Below are 16,453 nucleotides of genomic sequence, written 5' to 3'. Positions count from 1 at the left end.
TAATACACAAAAGAAAGAAGTGCACAAAGTGAAAGAGCGGTGAGTGGAGCAGGTAAACAAACCTGCTGCTGCCACCCCGGTGAGCTGAGGGGGGGGGCGGGGCTCTGTTGCAGTGTGCGAGCTGTCAGTGGACAGAACGGGGCAGGTACCACAAACTGTTCTCTTAACACCGTGAGTTCAAATCCACACACCTCAGAGCGGCTGCAGGAGCAACACACACCGAGCAGAGCGGCGTCCTCTGCCAGGACCGAAGCAGAGTTACAGGTTCCAAACATGCCGTAAGATGTGTTTCTTCATTTTTCTTCTGCGAATGTTTGTTTAGTAAATGTTTTCGGTGAAGCTGAAGGATAATTGGTTCCAGGAGTCACCGCATGCTTCACACTGTTGATCTACTGGAGGTGATTCACACACTCGACGGACAGGTTTTCACATTCAGCTGTTCTCCCTCTCGGCGTGACTCTCAGTATCTGTCGTGTGGACCAGAGAAGCTTTCAGGTGTGAACTGCACCGGTAACAGACTCGCAGCTTCTCACCCCGGTGGTTCAGACGCCCCGAGGCGACCCGGCCCACATGGAGGCCAGCCTGTCCGGCCTGTCCTCGCTGAAGGACGAGGACAGGCCGCTCTACATCCAGCCACACTACAAGGAAACCTACCGGCTGGCCATCTATGCCCTGCTCTGCGGCGGCAAGGAGGCCTACGAGGACTTCCTGCGTGCCGAGCAGATCAGCCACTTCCTGTCCCAGGAGGAGATCTTCTTCATCCTGGAGAATGCGGAGGTGCCGGTGGTGGAGGACGAGGCGGAGGTCACCAGGCCGGGCCCGGACGAGGGCAGCCCCTCCACCTACTTCCCCACGGAGTCGGACGAGGAGGTGCCGGACCTGGACCTGGGCTGGCCTGAGGAGACGCAGGGGGGGGCGGACACCAGCATCAGTCTGCTGTTCCACCCACCCAGAGAGGACACGCCCACCATCAAGGAGGTGGTCCGCAAACAGATCCAGGAGGCGAGGCAGGTGAGTGGTCAGATACTGTGCACACACACACACACACACACACACACACACACACACACACACACACACACACACACACGCACACACACACACATTAATGAGGGTGAAACCCGAGGTGTGTGTTAATGTGGAGGTATTATTCTTCATCTTTTATTGCTGCACACACAAACACACACACACACACACACACACACACACACATAGTTACACACACAAAGCAGCAAAAACACAATGAGAGGCGTTTCTTTTACTCAGAGGAAAATAAATATCACCACACATTTCTCTGCAATGAACAGTGAACATTGAACAGTGGGCTTGGCTGCACTGTGACACACACACACACACGCACACACACACACACACACACACACACAGAGTTGTGCAGCTATTCTTATTAGGACTTTGCATTGACTTCAATTCATGGTGGACGGTCCAACCAAAGCCTGATTGTAACCACAGCTCACATCTGGAGCTCAGGCCTGATGTTGAGCCTCTTTAGAGCAGAGCTGTGGTCCCCATGAGGTCTGCTGGTCCGGACAGGGTCAGTGTTTACACAGGGAAAGGTCCCAAAGAGGTGATGACAACGAGCTCACACACACACACACACACACCTGACGACGCCATTTGTATTGTTTCATTCAGTCGTTGTTGAGGAACAGATTCAGACCGGTTTGATTTTATTGTGAAATTCATTCACAGTTTTCCTCTTGTTGGTTCGTCTCTTCAGAAACAGACGATAACAGGGAAGTAAAAGTTATAAATAAGTGAACATGCAATATAAACACAAGGAAATATAAAAAGAATAGATATAATATATAAAAATATGATTTATGATATATAGGGTATAAACCTTGATGTTGTGACCAAATTGAAGGAAGTTCACATTCTGCTGTTTCTGATTCACAGAAAACTAAATCTTTTAAAAAGTTTGTTTAACGATCTTCCTTATTATTTTGCACGTTGTTGATAGTTTTTAATTTATTCATGAAAAAAGTGTTAAAAGTAAAAAGTCTCAACGACTGTTTCAAGACTTGTGAAACGTGCAACTTTCATTCAGTGAAGAAAAGAGAAACTGATCACCCGAGGCCAGTGATTAGTCTGCAGTCCTTTTTCAAGATCCTGTCACAGCATGAGATTTAACAACATTTACACAAAGGTCTACACACACACACACACACACACACACACACACAGCTCAGCAGTTAATTGTGAGATTCGTGCATGAAAGGCCACGGTAAATTTTAAGAAAGGTTAACGTGAATCATCCGTCGTGTCTCAGCTTGAATCTGTTCGAAGTTCGGCTCCACACGTCTCACTGTCTCCAGAGCTGCAGATAATAATTCATACATCACTTTGTGTGTGTGTGTGTGTGTGTGTGTTTGTGTGTGTGTGTGCAGGAGGTGGACTTATATTCTATAGATATCCCTCCTCCTGTAATTGAGTCTGTTGATGTGCACGATGCATTCGTGAACGTGCTCATGTCCAGAGTGGAAGTTGAAAGCTTCAGCTCCGGGACGTTAGTGGGACGTTTGTGTTCATGTGGATGTTTCAATGTTAAATCCTGGTTTTTGCTCATAGTGATTATTAGACAATAATAAAAGATCTGGAAACAAAGAGACGTAAACTCAAACTCTTTGTCTCGTCTGCAACGAATCAACCAAATGTTGAAAAACCTCTTGTCAACCTCATTGAAAAACATTGTTCTGTGTGTAAAAGTGTGTCCACTTGTCCATTGTGTCTCCAGATTGTTGCCATATCGATGGACGTCTTCACCGATGTGGACATCTTCAAAGAGATCGTCAGTGCCACGCTGCGGGGGGTGGTGGTCTACATCCTCCTGGATGAGTCTCAGTTCAGGAGCTTCCTCACCATGTCGCACAGGGTGGGCGTCAACATCCAGGACCTCAAGGTGAGACAGACACGTCTCCGTGACATTCAAGAGCAGCGGGGGGTCGTTATGAATGTGTGAGGCTGTGGGACAAACGTACAGGGACGACAACGTGCAGAGGACACAGGCTGCACATGAAGAGACTCAACAACAACATTTCATTCAGACTCATGTTCAAACACTCATTGCAGCATTAGAACAGGTTTAGTGTTTGGTGTCTAGGCTCAAACTTAATCACTAGCCCCCCACCCCCCCCCCCCCCCCCTATGATACGATGAGCAAATACAGATCTTCGTCTCCTCCAGTCGTGAGTTTGCAGATTCTTATTCCCTGAATGTCTCCAGGTGAAGCGTCGCCCCTGCGTTGACCTTTCTTCTATTGACAGGAGCGTTTAGTGGATTAAGTCTGACATTTGCTCCACACCTTCGTGGAAACATGTCCTCTGCACGTCTGCCTGTCATTAGCATGTGAGACGGCTGCAGCAGCCGTGGGACACGTCTGTTAGCGCGGCTGGATTTTCCTGTTGAGCTGCATCAGGACGACATTTGAAAAGTCAAACAACGAGTCGACAGATCACGAGCTTCATGATCTGTCTGCAAGTGAAACACAGCAGCAACACTGAGACACAGGTTTGATCCTGTTGAGAGTGAGAGGGTGTGTGTGTGTCTGTCTGTGTGTGTGTCTGTCTGTGTGTGTGCTTTTATATGGGTGTGTTGAAGCTGCTGGCAATAGAAATGGAAATAAAAACTAACGCTCTACTTTGTTTAATGTAGAATTTAATTAGTAAAATGCATCTAATTTCAAATGGAAATGTTCAAACCCTCGGGAATATTTGTGTTTGTCTAAATTCTGCAGCCACAGAAACAAGGACACTCGGATATTTGTCTCATTAAAGAACCGGAGTTAGAAACCGACAGTTTATAAGATGATGATGATGATGATGATGATGATGATGATGATGATGATGATGATGATGATGATGATGATGCAACATTAAAAAACAAAGGGACGAAAAAGGATAAAACTGGACATTTAAGAATTAGATGAACAAGCTCCTCACTGGCGGCCACATGAGGCTGTAACGGTCATTACACATTATTGGAGTGCAGAGGCAAACTGAAGCTGGATGGTTTTGTGGTTCTTTGACTTTAGTTATTATTATTAACCAATGGGAGAGTGCTGGAACCTGCATTCTCTTGAAAGACCAGGAGAGGGCGACTCCACTGGTTGAAAAAAGAAGTCCTTAAACATTTTACAAATGAGTTTGTGTCTCAGTCTCTCGTTTCAGGTCTTGAACATTTATTTTCGGATTTGAAAAAGTTCAAATGTTCAAAGTTCTGCTCGGTTAAAAGTAACTTCTCTCTCTGTTTGTCCCTCAGAACATTCGGGTTCGGACAGTCCAGGGGCAGCAGTACCAGTGTCAGTCGGGGGTCAAGTTTCATGGAGTTCTGGAGCAGAAGTTTATTCTGGTGGACTGCAGAACAGTTTTATATGGAACTTACAGGTAAGTGAGTTCTGATCTTCCCTCGTAGAGAGACCAGGACACAGGCCGTCCCTCCGTCTGTCTACGTTTCCTTTGACTGTGCCTCTACCTCCTCTTTCAGCTTCACGTGGTCCTATGAGAAGATCAACCTCAGTATGGTCCTGGTGGTAACCGGTCAGCTGGTCTGCTCCTACGACGAGGAGTTCCGCCGACTGTACGCTCGCTCCACGGTTCCTCCCGTCCTGTCCAGGGAGAGAATATCTGTCCCCTACCTGAGAGACTCCGTGGCCCTGACGAGTCCAAACTCCAGCCAACTGTCCCTCCACCAACTTCACATGAACCCCAGACTGATGCACGGCATCAGAAGCCCTCCGGATGATAGGTTTAATACCCCCCCACTGACCAGGGGCCTGAGCATGCAGGACCGGCTGCACCAGTCCCACTGTCCTGACATGGGGAATCTGGTGCGGGGACACAGTTATGGTGAACTGCAGAAGTTACACTCCATGACTCGGCTGAGGATGGGGACCAGGGACCTTGGAATACCTGACAGGACGGGATCGAACCTGATGCCAACAAACAGGTTGTCTCAGCAGCAGCTGCGGCATCACACTCGTTACGGTGCAGATCAGAACCTGATACCGTTCAACTCGGAAACGTCACTGCACAAGTGGAAGATCGACTCGTACTTCAACGAGAGTGATTTGCCTCCAGATGCATCATATGACGCCATCTCTCCCATGACCTCCCCATACAGCAGCCACACGGGCTTGAACGAGCTGCAGTCACAGGTGATTCACAACCGGTCGAGGGACATTAAGTCCAGGATGGAAGAAATGAGGCAGAAGAGGCTCAGTTTGCAGGAATATGCTAATTTGAGGCAGAGCCAAGAAAGCTTGAGGTCGATGTATCCCAATCTAGAAAGACCGAAGTTTGGGTCTTCGTTGAGAAATCTGGACAAGATGCAGAGCGTGGCTGAATCAGAGCCACATGCACAAAATGGCGGTGACATGGAATCAACCAACCAGAAAATCAATGACCCAAGTAAGGAAGACGACAAAAGACAGACACTGCATACGTATGACTGGCGTGAGCCTCTCACCAGAACAGTGTCAGCGGCTGAATTAGACGTAAAGCTGAACGATCCTTCACTCAAACCCTCTCATGTGCAGTCCAGCAGTGTCCAGCACTTAAGAGCCATGGAGTCTTTGATTGAGATCCCCGAAGAAAAAGACAGTTCAAACTCTCGTATCAACACTTCGGACAAAGTTGTTCTCGACAACGGAAAGGAGGAAATTCACAATGATGACATAGTTGTTCCAGAAGTGAACTCTGTGAAATCAAGCTCAGCTGAAGAGACACAACGTCGGGATGAAGCCAGAGGAAGTCACGGTTCTATCGGTAAAGTAGCCAACAGTTCTAAATCTTTGAAAGAAAGAAAGAAATCAGTAGAAAACATTCCAAAGATATTGAACACATCTTCGGGGTCTCAGCCTGCTATGGAGGGTAAGAGCAGTCACACGGAAAAACGACGAGAGGAACCGACGCTGCAGAGGAAGAATTCCGTGAGAATGAAAGTGCAATCGTTGCTTTCATCCGACGAAAAGAAAGCCTCCAAAAAAGAGGAGAAGTCTCTCCAGAGGAAGGCCTCGCTGAGGTCTCAGAATCCCTCAGGACCAAGCCAGCCCCTCAGGGCGGACCATTCCCAGGGGTCCTCCGCCGGGCAAATAACAAAGAAAGGTCAGTCGCCCAGTGTCTCCAGGTCGCAGCAGGCCAGTAGCCCAACAGACGCAGAGAGGAATAAATCTGCATTCGCAAGATTATCTCCTCAACGTTCCAGCAAGAGAAAGACGAACCCTGCAGCAGAGCAGGATCGGGGATCCAGGAGCACCCTGAGCGACGAGGGGGCCACCGTCTTTCAGACCAGGAGAGAGAAAGCCTACAGCCGATACGAGTACCTGCTCAGCACCGAGAGCAGGACCACGAGCGTGTTTCCCTCCGACAAAGACAGAGGCACGAGTCCTGTTCATGGAAGGCCTGACTCGGGTTATTCAATGTACCAGACACAAAGCGGCTCTGAAAACAAACTGGGAAAATTCATGCAGCGAGTAGGAAATCTTATAGGCAAGAATAAGTAGAGATGCAGGAGGAGTGAAGGCAGGAAGGAAGGCAACATCTGTGAGGGTTTCGTTACTGGATCTGGTTTTGCCTCCGACACAGACTGGATATGAATCTCTGAGGTTTTTCATAAAGTGGGTCAGAGCTTACGAGGGAAAGTGTTTATCACCGAAGTTGAAACACAAGATGTTCTGGTACAAAGTGTTTCTTTATGAGCTGGAATCGATGTTACATTGGAAGTGGGGTCGATGTGAAAACACCAGTTAAGTTATTTACTCATAATGTTAAAGGAGACATATTCAGGTTGATCATTTAGAATTTCTTCTAATGTACAGAAAACACCTTTTTAACTTTGGAGAACTTTTACATTCACAAAAAAAATCACTGATGATTGAAACACTGGAAAAACATCATGAATCCGACAGCAGCGCTTCTAGATTGTAAAGAACTATTAACAATACTCTATTTTAATTGTGTCTGTTATTTAATAATGTTTAGTTTATGTATAAATCTGGGGATATTCTGTATTTCTACAAGTCTAAAAAACAACAAAAATGTGGCTCCAGAACATCCAATAACTGGAACTTAAGGTTTACTGAATATTTTCTTTTGTAAAAAAGTGTGAAACTAATCTTTAAAATGCAACAAATTCTTGATTTACATGTGTTCAAATATAAAATACCAGGTGGAAAAGCTCAGATCTTTAAGTCACCGTGTTTCTTACGCACACTTTATCATCTGCAGAATTTCACTTGACTGTTTCATTTCACATCAGAAAACCAAAGTGTTGAACCGACTTCAAATGGAGGAAGACTTCCTAACTTCATAGTCACATGATATTCCAGTTATATTTCCTGCCGCAGGACAATTCCTCTTACATTGTATTTTTATGATATTGGTTCAATGTTGTACTTATTAACTTTTATGTAAACACAATTTTGCACACACACACACAAAAACTGCACACCAACACTTTGCGCATTTAGGATATATTTACCTTTATTTCGAAATGGCTCTGAAAAATATCTATGATCTAGTGATAATGATTGTACATCAACATAGTATATAAAATAAACAACTTTTATGTTCAAGCTGTATTTTCTCATGCTTTTATTTGAGTGGAAGGAGGAGCTGTGTTTCCAATAGAGAAGCTTCTTTAAATAAAATACTCCAGGCACTTGTTCCTCTCATCGTCCAGTTCTTGGGTCTCAATCTCAAACTTTTTCATGGCGATGAAATACTGAACGAACGGTTCTCCGAGTGTGCTGCGGATCACGTGATCGTCCCCCAGCGCCTCCAGAGCCTCGTCCAGCTTCACAGGGATGGAGAATTCCTTCTGCTGACAAGGGGCTTTGTTCAGACCGCTCTCGATGTTCAGGTTCCGCCTGATGCCGTCCAGTCCCGCAGCCACTGTGGCGGCCAGCACGATGTAAGGGTTGGCCATGGCCGAGCCCAGCTTGTTGTCGATGTGCGTCTCTCTACCGCCGTGACATTTGATGTTGAAGGAGCTGCTGTTATCGTTGCTGCCACAGGTGGCGTACAGCATCCGCTTCGGGTCTTTGATTGTCTTGGCGATGTGGTTGCGGCAGCCGAGGCCGGGCGACATCAGGCAGCTCAGGGCGGCAGAGTGGGTGAGCAGCCCGGCCAACCACTTCCTGCCGATCTCAGACAGCTCGCCTGCCTTCTCCCCGCTGTGGAAGAGGCTACGCCGCCCATTAGCATCCCACAAGCTGTGAGAGAGCACCCCCGCATTGTACAGGCCGTCATCTGTGAAGAAGCTGGCGATGTAGCTGTGTTTACGAGCCATTTCTTTGATGCCGGTGCGGAAGGTGAAGGCGGTATCTGCTGCCGCGATACCAAATTCTGGCCTGAGATTGATCTCCATCTGGCCGGGCCCGCTGGCAGAGGCGGTGCTGTCTATGTCTGCTCCCATGCAGTACATGCTGTCCACCAGCTGCTGGAAGAAAGGCAGGTCATGGTTGCTCAGCAGGGTGGTAGCCGGGAACAGGAGCGTCTTCGGTCCGATCCGGTCAGGTGCTCCCAGGACGCAACATTCGTAGGTGAAGGAGGAGTGCAGCGAGAATCCCAGACTCTGGAGCTGGGCGAGGAGCTGCTTGGCGATGAGGCGAGGTGAAGTGCGAAGGGGGCTTCCTGTCACCGTGCAGGGGTCACAGATGACCCGGGCTGTCTGCTCGGCCCAGGGTAGGACCCTGAAGGTCGAGAGGTCAGGGATCAGAAGGATATCACTGTTGAAGTTGGCAGTGTTGGCGTTGTCCACTTCATTGCTCTGAGGGCTCAGGGTTAGCTCCAAGTAACTCCTCGGCATCGGAACCCCATACACGGCTTTCTCCTGCGGATACAACATGTACGTTAAAGGAGAATGCTAACATTTATTTATTTTGATTAATGAGAAGATCAATATCATGTTTGTGTCAAATTCAGAGGAACTACTGGGAGATGCTTAGCCTCGCCTAAAGAACATAGGTAAGTGAGCAGGTAGGTAGGTAGGTAGGTAGGTAGGTGAGTAGGTAGGCAGGTAGGTAGGTAGGTAGATAGGTAGGTAAGTAGGTAAGTGAGTAGGTAGGTAGGTAGGTAGGTGAGTAGGTAGGCAGGTAGGTAGGTAGGTAGGAAAGTGAGTAGGTAGGCAGGTAGGTAGGTGAGTAGGTAGGCAGGTAGGTAGGTAGGTAGGAAAGTGAGAAGGTAGGTAGGTAGGTAGGTAGGAAAGTGAGTAGGTAGGTAGGTAGGTAGGTGAGTAGGTAGGCAGGCAGGTAGGTAGGTAGGTAGGAAAGTGAGTAGGTAGGTAGGTAGGTAGGTAGGTAGGTAGGTAAGTAAGTAGGTAGGTAGGTAGGTAAGTAAGTAGGTAGGTAAGTAGGTAGGTAGGAAAGTGAGTAGGTAGGTAGGAAAGTGAGTAGGTAGGTAGGTAGGTAGGTAGGTAAGTAGGTAGGCAGGTAGGTAGGTAGGTAGGTAGGTAGGTAGGAAAGTGAGTAGGTAGGTAGGTAGGTAGGTAGGTAGGTAGGTAGGTAGGTAGGTAGGTAGGTAGGTAGGTAAGTAAGTAGGTAGGTAGGTAGGTAGGTAAGTAAGTAGGTAGGTAAGTAGGTAGGTAGGAAAGTGAGTAGGTAGGTAGGTAGGTAGGTAGGTAGGAAAGTGAGTAGGTAGGTAGGAAAGTGAGTAGGTAGGTAGGTAGGACAGTGAGTAGGTAGGTAGGTAGGTAGCTAGGTAGGAAAGTGAGTAGGTAGGTAGGTAGGTAGGTAGGTAGGTAGGTAGGAAAGTGAGTGGGTAGGTAGGTAGGTAGGTAGGTAGGTAGGTAGGTAGGTAGGGAGGTAGGAAAGTGAGTAGGTAGGTAGGTAGGTAGGTAGGTAGGTAGGTAGGTAGGTAGGTAGGTAGGTAGGTAGGAAAGTGAGTAGGTAGGTAGGTAGGTAGGTAGGTAGGTAAGTGAGTAGGTAGGTAGGTAGGTAGGTAGGTAGGTAGGTAGGTAGGTAGGTAGGTAGGAAAGTGAGTAGGTAGGTAGGTAGGTAAGTAGGTAGGTAGGTAGGTAGGAAAGTGAGTAGGTAGGTAGGTAGGTAGGTAGGTAGGTAGGTAGGTAGGTAGGTAGGTAGGTAGGAAAGTGAGTAGGTAGGTAGGTAGGTAGGTAGGTAGGTAGGTAGGAAAGTAGGTAGGTAGGTAGGTAGGTAGGTAGGTAGGTAGGTAGGTAGGTAGGTAGGTAGGTAGGTAAGTAGGTAAGTTAGTAGGTTGGTAGGTAGGTAGGTAGGTAGGTAGGTAGGTAGGTAGGTAGGTAAGTTGGTAGGTAAGTGAGTAGGTAGGTAGGTAGGTAGGTAAGTGAGTAGGTAAGTGAGTAGGTAGGTAGGTAGGTTTCCATACGTGGAAGAAGCGAACAGGCACTGTCTTGGACCTGGACACCCCGTGGAGATCGGTGGCCTCGAATCGGACAAAGTTGATGTTCTCTCGGGCGATCTGCTGCTTGATCTGCTCCATGTCTGCAATGAACCTCTGGTTACCAGAGAACTCGACCGTCTCGTTCCCGTTATCTGTAGAAAACAGTTTGAAATATCTGCAAAAACATGTGACAACCATCGATTCAAGAACTGAGTCTGAGAAAAACATCCACAAATCCATGATTTCTCCAGTGGTGTCAAGACGACTTTGGTCAAATCCAAGATCAGCTCCGTTTGAACCAGTCGATACCGATTAGACAGAATTTGTTCAATCAGTTGTCTCAGCCAATAAACAGATCTGCCATCATTAGGTTATTGGATGAAATGTTTTCCACAAGTAAAAGTGAATTGAAGCACAGAAACATCCAACTGTGCTCGAGATGAAAAACAACTTGGAAATAGGTCATTATTTCTAGATTTATACTAAATCTAGAAATAATGAGTTTGTTTAGGATGAAAAGATCCTTCTCCTCTCAGTTCTGAAGAAGGTAAAAGTCCATTACACAACCGGCTTTACGTCAAATTCACAATTAGAAAAGTCCGGGTAAAAATAAAGAAAACACAAAAAAAAATGGTTAAAGAAATCGACAGCTCAGTTAAAACAGGAGAATGAGACAAATTTTGTATTTTAAATAGACTGAAGACGGAGACCAGTTTTAACAGTCTTTGATCTGAGATGTCTTATCTGCTACATTTTGTCTTTGTAAGAGAAATGATTTCTGGATTTGGGAGGAAATAACTCGTCGTATAAACAAAGCTTCACCGACCTGAATGAGAAGCTCCAGTCTCTTCCCAGGAGCCACCTCTTGCATGTGAGTGTGCACTGATGCCCGGCTGCCTATCTGTGTTCCCATCTGACCTGAACGAGCTGGATGAATCCATGCTGGAAGGCAGTTGAATAGATGTGCTCTCTCTGGACCTGGGCCCCCTTCTGGAAGCATCAGACTGGGGTTTGAAGGTGCTCAACACCCTGTGGGGGTTTCCATCTTCCTGCCGTCCGTCGGGGCGTCCACCACCATCTCTAGCGCTCCTGCTTCCATGGAGGTACGTATAGGGACTCCCCGGCTTCCCATCGTCTCTCACCCGGATGCTCAGCAGAGGACTGCCGCTCAGGATGGTCTTCAGCTCCTCCATGGTCTGCCTGGGGACACCCATTTCACTGTAGGACACCCTGGGGTGAGACGACGCCTCCCCGGGCCAGTCGTCCCGAGCTGAGGCTTCATCCATTCTGCGCTGAGCGACCCGCTCTGGGGGCCTGAGAGGCAGGGGGCCAATTGAGATGACGGTGGGGGTGTCTGGAGGTTTGGGGGGGCTGGCAGGGGAGTGGATGATGGATGGACCTCCTCCTCTGCTGCTCCAATCCACAGGAGGCACATGTCTCCCAGTCACCCTCACTCCCTTCCTGCTGCTCATCCCTGTGCCGTCTATCTGGTCTCTGCTTCTTCTCTCGCCCTCCTGGAAAACACGAGTCCGTCACATGAACGTTCAGAGACGAGATCAAATCTGGAAAATACTGATTCAAAATTAAACTTCAAAGACAATAAAAAACAAAATAAAAGAGCCACTCAGAAAAAAAGTTTGTTAAAAGCCAAAGTTTTTTGCTGAAATAAAATTGAAATCAAGAAGTTAGATTTTGAATTGTTACCTTGAAATCCTCAGAGTCATTCATTTCTTTGTTTGACATTTCGTGAACAGTGATTTGGAGATTTGAGGGCCCTCATGTGAGGACAGAGCTTCTCTGGCACATTAATTTTTATAGACAATTGGTACAATGGTGACGGATTAGAAAATTCTTTCTCGCCCCCAGCAGCCGCGGGAGTCTGGCTGGAAACTGGCAGCCGCCGGCCGCTGGTGGACACTGAGCCGCTGAGCTGCCGGCTCATTGGCTGCCGGACAATTCAGAGTCGCTTTTGTGCTCCTGCAGAGTGAGAGTGCAGAGCTCAGCAGCTCTGTTTGTGCTTCCAGAAAGATACCGAGCAAAAGTATTTATTCTAGAGAGATAAAAAAACAAAACACAAACTACCAGGAGCAGACAATGGCTGCTGCTGCTCCGTCTACAAATCAACCAAGAACATGAACCTTTTTAAATGTGTTCTCTTCACTTAATACAACATCATAAATATATATACAGCTACCACTTCACTACAAGTTATATTAGGTTATAAAGTTTTGGTCATTAATAGAAACTCCAGCCCACATGGTCAGTTCATCAGCTGACGGAGGCAACACGTCCTTAAAGAACGTTTAAAATGGAAATTAAAATCTAAAAAGAATCATAACAACAGAGCAAAGTCAATGTGCTGAAGAAGAAACAATAGAAAGCTCCTGACCGGCGGCTAAATGGTTGGATAATAATTAACTCTCAATCACTTGTTCAAAGGTTGTAATTAAATCATAAATGTATATGTGGTAATTTAATTAATTTATTAGAGATTGGTAATAAAGGAATAATATGGCCTATTTAAGGTGAGCTCACACTTTGTAACCTTTACACCTGCAAACCTGCAAGTCATTGATAAACAGTCATGAGGTTTCTCTTTAATAACATGGTAATGAACAGATTCACCAGCTGACCTGAGCAGCTTGGAGCCTTAAAGATGTCTGACCCTCTTTATATTCAGTCTCTGGTCTGGACATCACATTTTCAGGGTGGGGTTCCCACTGCTCCGTCAAGCTGGAGACAACTTAAAGCAGAAGGAACCAGATGATCTGAGGTTTTCTCTTCAAAATAATACTTCAGGTGTGACGTGGATGTGAACAAGAGTACAATACGTGGAAAGAATAAGTATATACTATAATATATCATAGTCTTATGTTGTGAGCTGAGAATAAGAGTAAAAAAAATCATCTGACAGACATACATATGTTTTAGTAGCATATGTTAAATAAGTCTAAGGAGGCGTCAAGATAAGAAGGTTGAAGATTCCAACATGTTGTTGTTGTCGTGGTAAAAAACTTGTCATTCCAGTTTTGCCGGCGTGTGATAGTCGTTTTTGTGTTTGACCTTTGACCTGCACCTGTTTGGACCAAAATAATTCACCTGTGGGTAAAAATGTCTGCGTGGGAAGTTCACACTTAGAGGTGTCTTCACCTCCGGCCTCATACCTGAAGTATTGACACAAAGGAAACGTTTCAGTCGTGTATCTGCAGGATGTGTCCCAGAATATAAAATGAGTTTTGGGGGAAATTACATGTGACAATGTGAGGGAGAAAAATCAAATTTTTTAAATCAACGACATTGTTATTTTTCTTCCTTTCATCAACTTCCTCTTCTTCTTGTTTATCAGTATTATTATGCAGCCTCCACTGAAGTTATATTTTCATACACAAGTGAAACTTTACAGCCTTCATGGGTCTGATATAAAACCAAATAAATAAAGTTGTATGGACACGACAAAATGCTTGGTTGAGGCTGCTGGGTCGTGAGTAGGGATGGTTTGATAAACCAGCATTAAAAAAAATATTTTCTTCTTTGTTTATTTAAGTGGGGAGTGTGGTAACCAACATTAAGGTGCATCTTCTCTATATCCTCTTCCTCTTTTCTCTGTTGGTTCCCGCTCCTTCCACCAAACCACTGGTACCTGTATTTATGTAGCACCTTTTACAGCAGATGTCATAAAGCATATTGTTGTATATTGTGGATTCAAATATTAATCTGTATGTTTATTGTTTTTTCTTTGTTTCTTTGTCAACCTGCCAGGGACTGGAACTGAGTCTAAGAGACTAACTCAGGTGCATTTCTATGAACCACAGTTCTCATTTTAATTCGTGTGCTCTGTCCATTTTAATTAAATCAGATAAATTAAATACAAAACTCATTTTAAAGGAAAGAGGCTGCGGAGGAGGAGGCGGTGTTTTACTTTGAAAAGCGGAAGTGCGTCGGGGCAGTAATCCGGAGACCACCGGGAGACTTCCGCTCGGGGAATCATCACCGGACCGCGCGCTGGAGAAGGTTCCATTAATTCTACCGGATTCTGGGGAGCGGCTGAATGATTGAGCTACAATCTTCAATGAGTAAACACACCCCAGTAAGTCCCGTGTCCTCATGTCCCGCGGCGTCCATCTTGAGCTCGCTGATCCGGAGCGGCTCGTCCCCAGCTGGCCTCCGGGCTGTGGGGGGGGGAATCACGGCCTGCTCCGGACTAACCCGGGTTAAAATCCCCACGGCTCTACCGCTTCACATGTAGCCTCCTTGTGGTAACAGAAGCGGGCTAACTCCGGGGTGTAGTCCCGGTTGTTCCGCTTTGGTTAGAGCTCCGGGCTGTCCCCGGGGTGAGGAGCCGGAGGAAGCCGCTGTCAGATGCGCAGCTGCCGGGCAGCTCCGGGTCTCTCGCTCGGTGCGAACATCGACGTGTGGTAACGGTGAATAACAGGAAAATGGCGACGGACGGTTCGCTCGGTGGTTGTGCACCCTGTCGAGCTGCTCTCCGCCCGTAGCGAGGCGTCGTGTTTGCGGCCTGGAGGAAGGCGGAGGGTCGGTGCAGCCCGGAGCGGCGGCCGCTGCCTGCAGGGCCGGGGAGGATGATGGCGGCCAGCGCCTGACACAAAGGAGCCTGAGCCCCGAGCATCCGTGTGTCTCCTCTGCATGTCTCCACCGTGTCTCATCCGTGTGTCTCCTCTGCATGTCTCCACCGTGTCTCATCCGTGTGTCTCCCCCGTGTCTCCTCAGCATGTCTCCTACACGTCTGCCCTTTACACCATCTCCTCTGTCCTCGGTTTTAACACGTTTCTACCGAAAGGCAGAGTTTCACCCGGAGCCCCCCGGATCACCGTCGGAGCGGCTCCGGTTCATTCGGTGTGAACATCTGCAGAGACGTGTCCCTGCCGAGGGCTGTAAAACCCCCCAGGACGTTTTAAAGTCCGTGGTGATTCGGGTCTGCTGAAGACCCGATGAAGGGGCTGAGCTCAGTGCACGGATGTGACCTGCATGTCAGGAACCTCTGCTCTCTGGAGCTCAGCAGCCATTAGAGGTTCTCCAGAGCTGCAGTTTATATCACACCCAGGCAAGTGGGCTCGTGTATTTACTGTCACTCAGAGAGTTCACATCTCCTGCCAGAGGTCTGACCAGGCCCTGGTCCAGATCTGGGTCTTATTTGGACCTGCACCAGGGCCTGGTGGAGACCAGTCCTCTGAAGCTGCAGGTTGTTTTTCCTCCAGACCCGTGACGTGGTCCCTGGGAGGCGGGGACAGGTTTCTCCCACTTAGAGGATTTTGCAGACATGTTATTGTCGTTGATGGATCGTGGAGTCAGAATCCAGAGGGCCGTCTGTCGAGTGTTAACCTCTGAAACACAGGACCAGATTTATTTACACTCTCAGAAATCAGTTCCCTAATTTGTTGTTATATATTTCATCAGAAAAAAACAATGACAAAGAAAGTGTGTGTGGGGGGGGGGGGGGGGAATCCAGATCCAGTTCTTTCCCGACTCGTATCAGATTCTCCACCGTCTTTGTGTGTTCCAGCTCAATAATACACGATTAAATTAAAACACGCCCTCCATGGCTGAGCTCCGGATCCTTATTATAAACTGTATTGTCCAAACAAATGATTAAAGTAATCGCGGTTGGGTTTAATGTCAGTGTGAGAATGAAACCCTCACGCTCCTGTGGTGGGTAGTGCCTTGCTCAGCAGTGACTGATACTGGTTTGTATTAATCTCTCATGAAATAACAGAGAAATTCAACCTACCTGTTTTTCAGAGTAAGAAGGAAGTTGATGTTGAAACCGAATCGGACTTTATTGTTTTTTTTATCACTACTCGTGTTATTACTTCCTCACGTTGTGTTTCTGGCAGGATTGTGTGTTGGAGGTGTTTATTAACACAACCTGCTGTTGTTCCTCTGAGTGGATATGAAATGAGCTTTAGAAAGAATCTCTTGTCGTGTTTGACTTCAGGACCAGGATCAGTACTGGTGTGGGACTGAACTGAGGTTACACAACTTGTGACGACACCGAGTCTTTAATCCTGTTCCTGAAAATGAACTTTAAAGCATCATCAAGACGAGATTAAAGTTAAATCTGT

The 16,453-nt window shown here is 47.0% G+C and overlaps 2 protein-coding genes across 2 annotated transcripts; one reads left to right on the top strand and one right to left on the bottom strand.

Moving 5' to 3' along the window:
- The first annotated feature begins 155 nt into the window (after positions 1-155).
- Positions 156-7,591, top strand: LOC128437316 (protein FAM83B). Its single transcript, XM_053419419.1, has 4 exons — positions 156-1,011; positions 2,756-2,920; positions 4,279-4,403; positions 4,504-7,591. The coding sequence occupies exons 1-4, from the start codon at positions 571-573 to the stop codon at positions 6,518-6,520; spliced, it is 2,748 nt and encodes a 915-aa protein (XP_053275394.1). The 5' UTR covers positions 156-570; the 3' UTR covers positions 6,521-7,591.
- On the bottom strand, positions 7,524-12,101 carry lgsn (lengsin, lens protein with glutamine synthetase domain). Its single transcript, XM_053419420.1, has 4 exons — positions 12,078-12,101; positions 11,200-11,887; positions 10,359-10,525; positions 7,524-8,850 (listed from the first exon to the last, which is right to left on the bottom strand). Exons 1-4 carry the CDS (start codon positions 12,099-12,101, stop codon positions 7,657-7,659), a joined length of 2,073 nt encoding a protein of 690 aa, XP_053275395.1. The 3' UTR covers positions 7,524-7,656.
- Between the last annotated feature and the right edge of the window lie 4,352 nt (positions 12,102-16,453).

This window comes from Pleuronectes platessa, chromosome 3, assembly GCF_947347685.1.
Source record: "Pleuronectes platessa chromosome 3, fPlePla1.1, whole genome shotgun sequence".
NCBI lineage: Eukaryota > Metazoa > Chordata > Actinopteri > Pleuronectiformes > Pleuronectidae > Pleuronectes > Pleuronectes platessa.
This window is presented reverse-complemented; position numbering and strand designations above follow the sequence as displayed.